Raw genomic sequence first — 12896 nt, 5'->3', positions numbered from 1 at the left:
ACATAATTATAAAATCATTGAATGAAAAAATAAATTTTCTTGTTATAGTTAATGCACTTCAATTATATTAATTTAAATTATTGATAATTGCATTTTCAATCAATGAAAAACTTAATTTTCAAGCTACATTTTTGGCCTTTAAATTATGATACTTTGAGTTATAGATAATATACTTACTTAAATCATCTATTGAAGTAATTTTAAAATATTTTAATACCTTCAAGGCAATACTTTCAAGACTTTTAGAAACATAATATATTAACACTTGTTAAAAGAACGTTTTCTACTGGTTATTAGATAGACAAAGATCCTGTTTAAACCTTATTTTGTTTTCTTAACAATTTCGGGATATTATATATTATGTAAGCAATTAAAAAAATTTAGTGGAATAATTTTTAAATATTTTAATACCTGCATAAAACTTGAAACTTAATATATAATGTTAAAACTAGGACAAAGAACCTCTTGAAGACGCCTTTCTTTTTGTTAACTACTTCAGATATTTTTGTCTTCCAAAAATAATAATTAATCATTTTAATAAGTATAAAATGTCAGAGAAATATTCGATTTATTTATTAAACTCGAAACAACTTAATAGTATATATTAAACACACCAACAACCTCCTCTTGAATCCGACTTCAAAAACCTAGTAATCTTTAAGAAACAATCTGGTAATTAATTTTAAAAAAAAATCCCATTAATCACAGATGGCATTCGGTAACCTTATCTTCATGTAACCTTTCTAGTAACTATTTTTTGTAAGCCCAAAAAATATATCGCCTCACATTGCCATCTCAACCAGAATATTGATGCAGAAAAGCAACCAAGTAGCTCCAAGCTCCGTCCACGATTTATGCCTGGGAATTAGTTGATATGCATTTTCGATTCGAAATCGCAGACGGCTGGAGTTGAGTGGCGACAAGGCTGTTCTATATAGTATATATAAACCTTTACCAGACCACCGGACTGTCCGAAGCCTTGACAATGGCAATGAGAGCTCCCGGGGTTGGACTGGACTCGTGTTGACATCGATTGACAAGGTGTGTGGGGTGTGTTTGGGGTGTGTTTGGGGTGTGTGTGGTGCCAAACGAAGGCCACCAACCGCAACAGCAAAAAGCAAAAACTTTTTCCAGGCGAGTCCCCGACTTCAAGTCTAGGAAATAACCCAAACACAACAAAAAGAAAATGAAATAAAACGTGAATGTCGTTAAGTTGAGGTAACCCACGTGTTGTCCTTCGACCAAACGTTCTGAATATGTGCAACAAGCAATCAGCCAGGTGTGGGTCTGGGAATCAACACAGGTGTGTGATATATATACACAATAGTACTAGTATCGGTAGTATTTACTATATATATAAATGTGTGTGAATATGTGGCCAGTTTGTTGTGGCTGAGAAACTAAAAGAGCGCTCGAAAAAGTGGTCAAAGTGAAAAGGTTTGCCAAACTTTTTGGCATCCTTGAGACAATCAACGAAATTGGTGAGGAAATTATAACACATTTTGATGTTTCAAACAATTTTTAAAAGGTTTCTGTGACTTCCTTCATAGTAAAATAAATGAAATTCATAGAAATGTATCTTTAAAATATTTTAAAGCCATGCTAGAACATATATTTATGCATAAATAAATACCATATTTCACAGTAACGATATTTAAATTAATTATTTTAGCTCTATATTTTTATACCCTTGGAAAGTATTTCAATTTCAGTCAGAAGCTTAAAACGCATCGAAGGAATCATTTTCGACCCTATAAATCATATATTTTCTTGATCAGCACTTAAAGCCGAATCGATTTAGCCATTTAGGGAAGAAAAAAAATTTTTTTAATTTTTTGTTTAATTTTATCATTAAAATTGAACAAAAAAATGATCAAAATTTTTAATTTTTTTACATTTTAAATTGAGTATGCAGATTTATTAACCTCACAAAAACTAACATAGGACAGCTTTCCGAATTGAAATTAATGCTATTTTGGCTTAGTTATGAGATTTTTTATCTTGAAAATCACAAATCTTTAAAGCCTATTATAACCTTAAAAAGTTGCCCAAAACTACACAATTTAACATCTTAAAAACCCAATTTATTTTAAATTTCATATTTAAAAAATCCATGGCATAATTTCGAAATGTTTTCAAATGTTTTAAAAAGTCCTATTTTTTTTTAAAGCGTCTTAGGATATATTTTGAGTCAAATATATTATTTGAAATCAATAGACATTTTTTAATACATTATTACGTACTTCTAAACAATTTCAAGGGAGCTTTAAATATTTTATTAATTTTTAAAACACTCCAGAATATTTATTTAGAGTGCAATTTTTAATTTAAAATCAATGGTTACCCTCAAAAAAATATTACATACTTCTGATGACCTTTTTAATATAAGTTTAAATGTTTCGATATACTTATTTAATATATAATTATTTTTCAATGTGTGATATATCAACGAAGAACTTAACTTTTTTCTGTAGTTTTATAGGATAAAGTTTAAATGTCATTCATCTTATTTTGCATTTAATGAATTATAATTATATCATTAAAGGCTAATCCCGAAACCAACAATGTTTGAATGCGAAAATAAAATCCAGCTTAAAATCAAGAATGCTGAGAATTTATAAGCCATTAAATAAATCCGAGCTTTATAAATTAAATAAAGTGCCATTGAAATTAAACATTAAACACTAAATTATTGTCCTCTAGGGATAGTTACCACTTACCACTTGAGATTGTCAACAACATCCATTAGCCAAGGCAAACTTAATTCAAAGTAACGAATTGAATTGCTCAAACTAATTATTGGACCATAGAAAGGGGAACCAGAGGAGGGAAATTTCGGATTCCAAGCTCGATCCTTGTATCCGTATCCTTATGGCTGGTGGACTGATTTATGCTCGCAGGCGTCGCAAAAGCATTCATTGCCAGGACGAACACCAGTATATATATATCCTTCAACTTGACCACCATGAATGTTTGTATGGGAAGGAAGGTTCTGTTCTTCATATTGCGGTTTTTGTACAATCTATGGATGTGTGAGTGTGCCTGGGTGTGTGTATGTGTGTAAAATGTCCTTGTCAAACACTAATGGCGTCGTTGCCATTGCCATTGTCCTTGCCTGCGTGTTAATGTGCGACAGTTTCCTGCCAAGCTAAAATCGAATTGAAAAGAAGCATTTAAAAAATCTAAAAAAAACATACATGTTTGTTTTTACGTATTTTTTTACAAGGTGAAGCAATTGAAATATGTTTCCGGCATATGTCCGTCTTTCTTTCTTTTCCTTTTTTATGAAGGAAAATGAATTGAAAGCCAGGACATCTGCGGCACTCGCATGAGGTCTCCAGGGGGAGAGGGGGTCAAGTGTACTCTTCCGCTGCATTTGCTCGCAACTCCTTGATTTATATCCTTTCCTCTCCATTTTCTTTATTCTCGTGTTTTTTTTTTCTTTTTTGTTTTTCTTGCAGAATTTATGCCTGTGCAGTTTTCCATCGATTTTCGTCTTGCGCCACAACGGACTGGGGATGAAATACCAAACACATAAAACGGATTTGATATTAAAAAAATATGCAGGTAAAAATAATATATATATTTAGGGATAAAAGGGTGGATTTAATTTTTAAATATATATTTGGGGTTGGTATTTACCAATATATATATAAATATATATTTAGCATATTGTATAGATTATATTTAATTTAAATATTGTATTTGTTCAAATAATATAATCCGTTTATAGGTACCTTAAGCTTGTTATTTATTGATCTCTTGAAATATATTATAATTAATTTAATTATTGTGTTTACTACTCTAAAGCAATTGTTTTATATACACTTAAAACTTATTTATAATTTATTTTATGAAATATAGATTATAATTAATTTAAATACTGTGTTTACTACTATAAAATAATTGTTTTAAATGCACTTGATGATTTTTAAATGTTATCTTAATCAGAAATATATAACGTTTGGTAACAGTATTCATTGTTAGGGCTTTAAAAAGTATTTAGTTGTTTGCCAAACTATAAGGATTAACTTTATTATAGTCTGAAGGGGAGTTATTTTATTCAAACATGTTTTTCTTACACTTTTTTAAATATTTTAAACCTTTTCTAGCTCCAAATAAATACTAATAAAGTTACCTAAGTGCTTAAACTTGGCAGTATTTATTTGTTTTTGATAGAAATATTTATGAAGTTGTAATTATAATTGTAATTGTTAATTAAAAGAGTTTTTTTTTATAAAAATCTTTATAGATCACAAGATTAAAAGGAAATTGTCATGACGCTTTTTATTCAGAGTTCCAAATATAAGAATACCTATTTCAAATAATTTATTTAATCACTTTAAAATCAAATATAAAAAATATACACGTAAGGGAGCTCTTTCAAAGACACTTACAATGCCAATTAAAATTTTATATAATTTATTTAATTAACATAAATTTATATATGTAAAAAATACTCCTATAGAGCGCTTTATAACACCCTTAAGGCACTCTCTAACACACTTATACTACCATTTCGTTTTCAATTCCTATCAAAGGACCACCCTAGCAAAAAACACACCGCAGAAACACACCAAAAACACCCAAAAACACACACATAGAGAACAATCCTGGCAATATGCTGCAAAGGAAGCCACGAACACCAAATATCGTACTGAAAACACCACCGACAACGTGGCAAACAATGGTTTTCCCATCCACCAACTGCGGCTTATCGCCAAATGCAACATGGCGTTGGCCAAGTCACGTCTCTGCCGCCGCCTCCGAGTCATTGTTGTTATGTAGTTGCCATATTTGTTAACAAAAAAAAAACAAGCCTTTTATAATACAGAAATGAGAGACACACACTCGTTCCGCTGACATGCATACAAATTGTGAAAAGGGGAGAAAAATGCGGCACTTTAAATTGAAGAAAATAATGCGCGAAATATTCGACAGCATCAACTCTCATTCAAGGCCGATGTTGCATCTGTCCATTTCGAATGCAAATATTTATTTTGCGCCTCATGAATATGTCAAAATCAATTGATTTCCATGCATACCCACACACAATGATACACAAAGGACCCACGCTAGAGTTTAAATTGAATTACACTTTCGAACGATGCGTAATTGTTGTGGTTAATTCATTTTGAAAAACCCCAAAAAAGGCTGAAAATTTATATTTAGCGAGTTCAAAATAATATAAGGTAGCAGAAAATATTTGAATAAATCAATCATTCTTTAAATCGTATTTGAATTTTTACATATTTATTATTTATTGACAAAAAATAGTTTGTAGATTTAATAAAGGATAACTTGTACTTAATGTACTTTGGCTAAGTTTTCACTGTTTAAATTAAGTTTTATTATCTGTTTGTAAGATTCTGAAAGAGTCTATTTAGTCTTTAATTTTGATATCAAAGTAATATATATTTTTATATATATATAAAACTACACTTTATACATAGATTTTGTGTATAAACAATTCCTGGAATTTCCCCCTTTTTATAACTATTCAAACAACCTCTAATTAACACACTTGTTTGCGTACATTTTTTCCTTAAACAAAGCCAATTAGTATTTTTTCCTTTGTTTATTCAATTAATTGTTTTACAAATAACTTAATTTACATAATGCTTTCAAAGTAAAAGAGTTGATTAAATGCGATGCCATTAAGGGAACGTTGTATTATTCTTGGAAATTATTAAAAATTAAATATAGTTTAATAAAATATATGATTTTCTTGAATACTAATATTTGATTGAATAACCATTTAAAGAATAAATATTTAAAGAATAAGTAACATTTTAAGTTTGAATTTGCTAGCAATCAATGAATACGTTTTAATTTAATTTATTAACTTATAAAATCACTCATAAATCCCTTCAATAAATTCCCTGTGTAGTTAAAGCAAACAAAAATGTAAAACAATTATAAAAAAATATTATAAAAAAACCTCAAGCGAAGTAACACATGTTGCCTCTCTTTATAAAAACACCACTAATGAACCTTTAGAAATACCACGAAAAAGCCCAATTAATCCATTTTCACCTGCATTTTTTTGTTACCCTCTTTTTTTTTAGAAACAAGAAAAAAGGCGCGAGCTGCGCCTGAAGCGATTCTGGCGCTCCCCGAAGACCACATCCTCGGAGGACTCCACCGGCTATGAGAGTCCGACGCGAACGAAGGCGGCCAGCGCCGGGGGCAGCAGCGATGCCCAGCGCTTTAATCACCTGCACTACACCAGCCTGTCGCAGGGATCGGGCACCTCGTCCTCGGCGGGCGGAGCCACTGCATCCGGGGCGGGGTCAACAGGAGCTGGGCCGTCCGGCAACAATAAGCCCTCCTGCTCGCTGCCACTGTTGCAGGTGTGGCCCAGCCAGGTAGGCACTCATTTTTGTTTTTGTTGTATATTTTTTTCCAATACTAAGTTGTGCAGGGAAAAACACGTTTTAAAGTTGGAGGAAAATTTTAACCAGGAAAATGAAAATGTGTGATTAAAAATCTAGATTTATATTATAATACTGTTTTAATGAGCGTTCTAGGCAACTATAGAGTATGCAAATCTAAACTGTGTTTAAAATAGGCTTTAAATATTTGCTGAATCAATTTTATTCCAACATTGCAAATGTAATATTTGTAAAAATTTTAATATACCTTTTGATATAAATATAGAAAGGGGTATTAATTGAGTAAAAGATTTCTTTAATTACAATATTCTTTTTTAAGATTTAAGAGCGTCTTAACGTCCCTTTAAATATCCGCATCAATAATTTCAACAACTACACCACAACGAAATAACTGCCTTATTTTAAAGAACCCACAAAATTAAAGGTCAATTATAAGCTCTTAAAATTATTGGCTTTTTTAATAAAGTTTTTTAACTGCGGAAGTGCCTTCAATATTTCAGAAAACTTACACCAACCATTTCAACAATTACATGTATCCCTCTCATACTTTAGAGTGGCCTAGAAATTTGTTTAATAAAAAATGAATAGACAATATTACCAAGTTTAAAAATCTAAATTTTAGAACGTGTATTAATTCCCTTTATTTTTTGTGCCGTTTAAAAACAAGAGAAAATATTAAATTGTAGACAAGAAAAATATGTGATTTTGGGGAAACAAATAAGAACCACAACCGTTTCGAAAGTTTGGACCTTTTCATTTTAATATTTACGTTTTTGTTTATTTTGTGAAACAAACTCGTTTTGCGAGTCGCTTATTCTGTGGCCAGTTGCGTTGTGCGTTTTTGCGTTAATTTGATTCTTCGACTCTCTATTTCTTCCCACTACACCGACACCAATGAATACCACCAAACCAAATAAACACCACAACAACACCAATGCCACACCATCACCAACACCACCATCACCAACACCAACACCACTCGCCTCTATAACATACATATCCCTATTGTGTGTGCGTTGCGTGTTTGGTTCGGTTCGGTTTTGGTTATGGTTATGGTTATGGTTATGGTTTTGGTTCTGGTTTCGGATTTGGTTTTGGATTTGGTTCTGGTTCTGGTACTATTTCTGGTACTTGTACTGGTGCTGGTTCGGTTCTGGTTTTGATAGCCGCTCCTGCGACAGGAGGGCTTCGTACAGTTGCGTCGTAACAGCGGCCCCGAGGGCCAGCGGGTATGGTTCCATCCAGTTCCTCATCTCTTTATCCAGCCTCTCTATCTCTCTCTCTCTAGTCTACTTCTAGTCTTTTTCTCACTCTCTCTCTCTCTATAACTAAACATTTAGTATATATCCCTAACTAAACTAGACTTTTTTGCATGCCTCAATTTGAAATTGAAAATAAAAAAGCCCTTTTTAAAGAGCTCTCTAAATAATTTTTGACTACTAACTTGTACAAATCTGACCACCGTACCCAACTTTTTTGGAGGTTATTTTGTGTATTCTACACAATGTTTTTTTGCCTAGAACTCGTTGTTATTCATGTATTTTAATTGGGCATTTTTCTCCCTAAAAAATATAAATTTTTTTACCCCTGCACAAATATTGGTGAGGATTGGTCGACGAATGCCAAAGGAATTTTTGATTTAAATTTGAGATATAACTTTTAATTAAATATTTTCCACAGTTATACAGTAAAACATATTTTGATAAATAATAATTGGAAAATAAACCTAATTTTAGAGTAAAATTACTAAGATTAATAAAAATCCTTTCCTGTCTGTATTAAATGGCAAACAAAAATATATTTAAAATTTTGTTTTAAAAAAATATATTTAATATACAAAACTTCAACAAAATTAGTACTAAAATAATTAGATTCGAAATAAAGCATGCAGTTTTTTAATAAGCAATTATTCTTAAAGCTCCACAAAAGTATGCTATATTTTTTGAACACCAATTAAATGGGAGATTCCTTCAAAGTATATTGAATAAATTTAGAAATCGATTTAAAGTAGTTTCTATTCGAATTTTCTTACATTTGTTGATCAGTCCTTGCTCCAAGTTATCCAATATCACCTTGTGTAAGTATCCCCCTACCAAGTCACCAGCCACACCCTGTATATTATCCACTAAAAAAGATTTTTTTAAGCCACCTAACTAACCGTCTTCACTACTGAGAATTTATCACTCCACCCACTCAAAAAACAAAAAGCAGCGATTCCCACACTGCACTCGAGAACCAGCTTTAAAAGATTCCTTCAATCCCCTTTATAAATACCCCAAAATACATACCAAGATGTTACCTATCTTATATATATGATTTGGACTCTTGCAGGACTCTCCGCGCGGCGAGGCGGATGGCCAGTCCTTTATATTCCCCGCTATTGTGGAGACAAGTGTCAGCAGTCCGGTGGTGGAGGCCAGTGGCAGTGGCAGTATTGGGAGCACCAACCTGAGTCTGAATGCCCGAAGGAGCACCAATCACCTGAGCCTGTCCACGGACCGAAGGAGTTCTCTGTACTGTGATACCCTGCATGCCGGGGATTCGGGCATCGATTCGGTGCAGGCATCGCCCTCGCCCAATGCCTTTATAGCACCGCCTGGTATCCATAATCTGCCGCTGGGACAGACAGGCGGTGGCTCCTGCCATGTCTCGCCGACGAGCACCCCAACGCAGGGATCGCCGAATCTATCGCTGGGACGGCGGGGCATGAGGAATAGCATTTGTGTGGTCCCGAGCGGGAATGGGAGAAGGAAATCGAGTGCTTTACTGCATCCGGATCATGCCAGGTTATTTGCATTGCGAATGAAACATGCTGCTGCGTTGGAACGGGCACAGACCTCACCGGATCAGACATCGATTGAGGATGCCAATGAGTTCCATGACAACGGGCTGGCCACCAATCTGCGCCTGTGCTCGGCCTCGTCTTCGACGACGTCGTCGCTGACATCCGTGGCCGCGGTCAGTTTGGGCGGTGCCGGTGGCGGTGGAGCTGGTAGCTCTGGTGCAGGTGCAAATACCACCTGCGGCTCATCCTCCGGCTCCGCCTATGCTGTGGGTGCGGCGGGCGTCCAGCAGCGCGTCTCCGATCCCTGGCTGCAGCCGCAATCCGATCGAGAGCGAGACTCCAGGCACGACGGAAGGCGTAGATCCTCGACCATGACCGCTCGTTACTCCCTGTTCGATGCCTTGGATCTGGAGTATGTCCTACTGAGGGCCGCAGCCCGAGGATCTGTGGGTCCTTATAGCCTCAGTGAGTCCATACATAAGCTCACGTTTACACAGTCACTGGCATTTCCGGCTCTGGCCCGGGGTTTGGCCACGAAACGAAGGAGATCGGCAACGCATACAAGCTCTAGGCCATTGAATCCCCATGAGTCGGGATTGAATACCTGCGCCAAGGTGGTCACAGCCGTGGTTTTGGTGGCTCTATCCTTTATGGTATTCCTCATTGTCTACAAGTTTGTGAGGACGTGAGGTTTGCTCCTGGCCCCGTCGCCAGAGCTGCCAGTCACATATCAGGCCAACTATGGAGCCGAGGATGCATCGGCGTCGTCATCGTCATCCTCCTCCTCGATTATCTCGTCAGCGGGCCGCAGTCTGGGGAAGCACATGTCGGGGTTCAGGAGCAAATTGGGCCAACGTCAGGCCGACTTTGAGTGATTGTTAACGTTCGAGGAACGTTAGTTAAGGCATTGAGAAAAACACTGGTCAACATTGTTTTGGTTAATCAAGGTGGTTCAAATGGGATTTTTATTCAGAAGAGCTTAAATTTATTGAATTTTGTTCATTTCATATTTTTAGAGACTCATTTGCAAGTTTAAATAGAATGATTAAATAACAAAACTCAAGAAAGAATTGGTGTACAAACATTTGAGGCAAAAGAAAATATATAAATTGGTATCCTGACGTTGCGATATATTAATGTGCGATTAAACGATATTCGTTTCGATATATTGTACAAAAATAATCGCAAAAAGAAGGTATATCAGATATTTATCGATTATTATTTTTATATTTTAATATTGAATGCGAAATTTTTTGACAGTTAAAAATTCTATCTAACAAAATATTCCATATTTTCAATATTTATTTAAACATTTTTTCCAATATCTTATTTCAACTTTTCCTCTCCATATCCAAAATTCTGAAAACGCATTTCACCAATAATTAATCAAATTTAGTTGACCAGTGAAATTTTTGTGATAAACTATCAATGACAAGCAAACTTTTGCACAAAAAAAAAATTAAATAAACTCAAAGAAGAAAAATTAAAGTAAGAAATTAAAGGCTTGAACAATTAGAAAAAAAACACACACAGCTTCAAGAGGCTTGCCAGAGTTTCATCAAATTTATATTATACCTATATGAATAATAATATTTTTTTATAAATATAAAAATACAAAAGTGGAGAAATACAAAAAAACAAAGAAATCAAATCGATGCTCGCATTTCCTAGTCTCCTATTTAGCAAAAGAGATTTTTTGATAAAACTAGAATCCAGTTTCATTGTTTGCAGTTGGAAGTGCCTAACTAATTTTTTAAAAGAAAATTACAAACAAATTACATTAAATATTCAGCTTATTCTTTTTGTTCTCTTTCTCGAAAAAAAAAATAAAATAAAAACGAATTTAGAATTTTTGGCAGCTGCTTTGAAGATGAAAAACTGTTTTAAATGCTGCAAAGTAGTGCAAAAATAATGTCCCAGTAGACACAGTTTGATGGTAAAAAAAATAAATAATAAAATTGGTGATGGGGAAAATGTGGTGAAGGAGGTTTATTTTTAATTTATTTTTTAATAATTTTATTAAATATCTTTTAGTGATTAAATATTATTGAATTGTAAAGCATGGAAAGGAGTGTTTTGTTTTAGATTTTTTCCTAAGCTGTTTGTTAAAGAAAATATTGTCTCAACTTTATTTTATTTTCTTTGTGTTATTATTTCTTATAAATATCCTTCATCTGTATTCCCCATAAAACCCAAAAAAGCACCATTTTTAGTGTTGAATAATTGGCATTAGTTTTAAGGATCAAGGAGCGTAGGACCTACATACAAGTAAACATTTGTACTGAGTTGTTAGATGGCTAATTGAAGGCAGAATGATATGATATATGATATATATATATATATATATATATGGAAATCCAGGCATATTAAAATAACATATTTATGGTAGCTATATATATATATTAGTTATACAAGCAAATATATATATATATATAAGTATATGTATATGGGTGTTTATAAATGTGTATTTAAGCGGCTTAAATGTGAAAAAAGCACTTGCTGAACTACCAATACAAACTCTCTACTCTTAACTTGCTGCCTTACTTTCCTCTAGTGAAAAAATAGTTGAAATAAAAATAAAAACTAAAGCGAACAATGAACAATGAACAAAAAGTCCCGACTTGCAACAAAAATTCTTCATAAATTGCTGCCTTACTTTCCTAAAAATAAAAATATAAAAACCAAAAAATAAAAACCCCGAAAAAAAAACAAAACCTCTTTATCTCTCAGAGCTTTTTTCCTATTTCCTCTATGAGCTTGGCCTAAAAGAAATATGCAAAGAAAGAAAACATTTTATATAGAGTAAACAAATATATATTATATATATTAAATGTAATGTTAAATAATTCATATATTAATATAAAGCGCTGGCTAGAGTATAAACATTTTTGTGTTGCATAAGTTTAAGTTTTTTCGGCATCAATAATTTGTACATTTTGTCGTTGGCATTCATCAATATTTATGCATAGTTTGATGTCCTTCTCTATTTTTTTTTACGTTACGATTGGTGTGCAGCCAACTATGATTAAATATAAAAAAAGAAAAATAACACAAAACTTGAAATGAAAAACTGAAAAACTGAAAAAGAAATACATATTAAATGTCACACAAACAGAAATGAGAGGAAAATGAAAGAAGCAAACTGTAAATCGTAACTGAAGTAAGTTGAAACGTGCAACAATAAAACGAAAGGAAAACATTTTCAAATAAACATTTTCCATTTGTGTTTCTCTCTTATTTTCCCAGCGAGATTTTCCTGGTAAGGTATGGAGGGCGAAAATTAAATTAAAAATGAAATATTCTTACTATCGCATTTAAGTGTCGATTTTCCCTTTGGCTTCCGGGAAATGCAAGTAACTAATTGAGAGTGACGTGGCCCTGAGGCAACCAAGCTAATGAAGATGATGATGATTTATGGAGAAGCTTCGAATTTCCAAATGAAGAAGTGAAAATGTATTCTCAGAGAACATAAATGCTATTAAAGGAATTGAATTAAAGGGAGAAATTCTTGAAAAATACTTTACTTTATTGAGAAGAAATGTAACTAAGAGATTTCTTAAGCTATTCAAGGGAAATCCTTGTACTTAAATAGTGGAAAGTACTCCGTAAATAACTAGAGTTTTTAAAAATTTTAAAATGACTTTTTAAAAGTACTTTTTTTTAAAGAATTTTAAAGACTCCCTGTGATTTTTCTAGCACCCTAGTTTAACTCATTG

General features: G+C 33.2%; 1 protein-coding gene across 2 annotated transcripts in view; it reads left to right on the top strand.

The window, feature by feature from the left end:
- The window catches only part of LOC110185295 (uncharacterized), a 35755-nt gene extending 23364 nt beyond the window's left edge, over positions 1-12391 (top strand). Inside the window, exons 2-5 of one of the 2 annotated variants that reach the window (XM_086829813.1) lie at positions 3462-3567; positions 6069-6368; positions 7562-7624; positions 8727-12391. In XM_086829813.1, the coding sequence (XP_086685939.1) occupies positions 3562-3567; positions 6069-6368; positions 7562-7624; positions 8727-9869 (1512 nt within the window). In that variant the 5' untranslated portion in view covers positions 3462-3561 and the 3' untranslated portion in view covers positions 9870-12391. The remainder of the gene's footprint in view (positions 1-3461; positions 3568-6068; positions 6369-7561; positions 7625-8726) is intronic. The other variant, XM_020954043.2, reaches the window with a different exon arrangement.
- The last annotated feature ends 505 nt before the right edge of the window (positions 12392-12896 follow it).

This window comes from Drosophila serrata, unplaced genomic scaffold (assembly GCF_035046125.1).
Source record: "Drosophila serrata isolate PLE 108 unplaced genomic scaffold, ASM3504612v1 contig_217, whole genome shotgun sequence".
Taxonomy (NCBI): Eukaryota; Metazoa; Arthropoda; class Insecta; order Diptera; family Drosophilidae; genus Drosophila; species Drosophila serrata.
The sequence above is the reverse complement of the archived record's forward strand: the minus strand, read 5'-3'. Positions and strand labels throughout refer to the sequence as shown.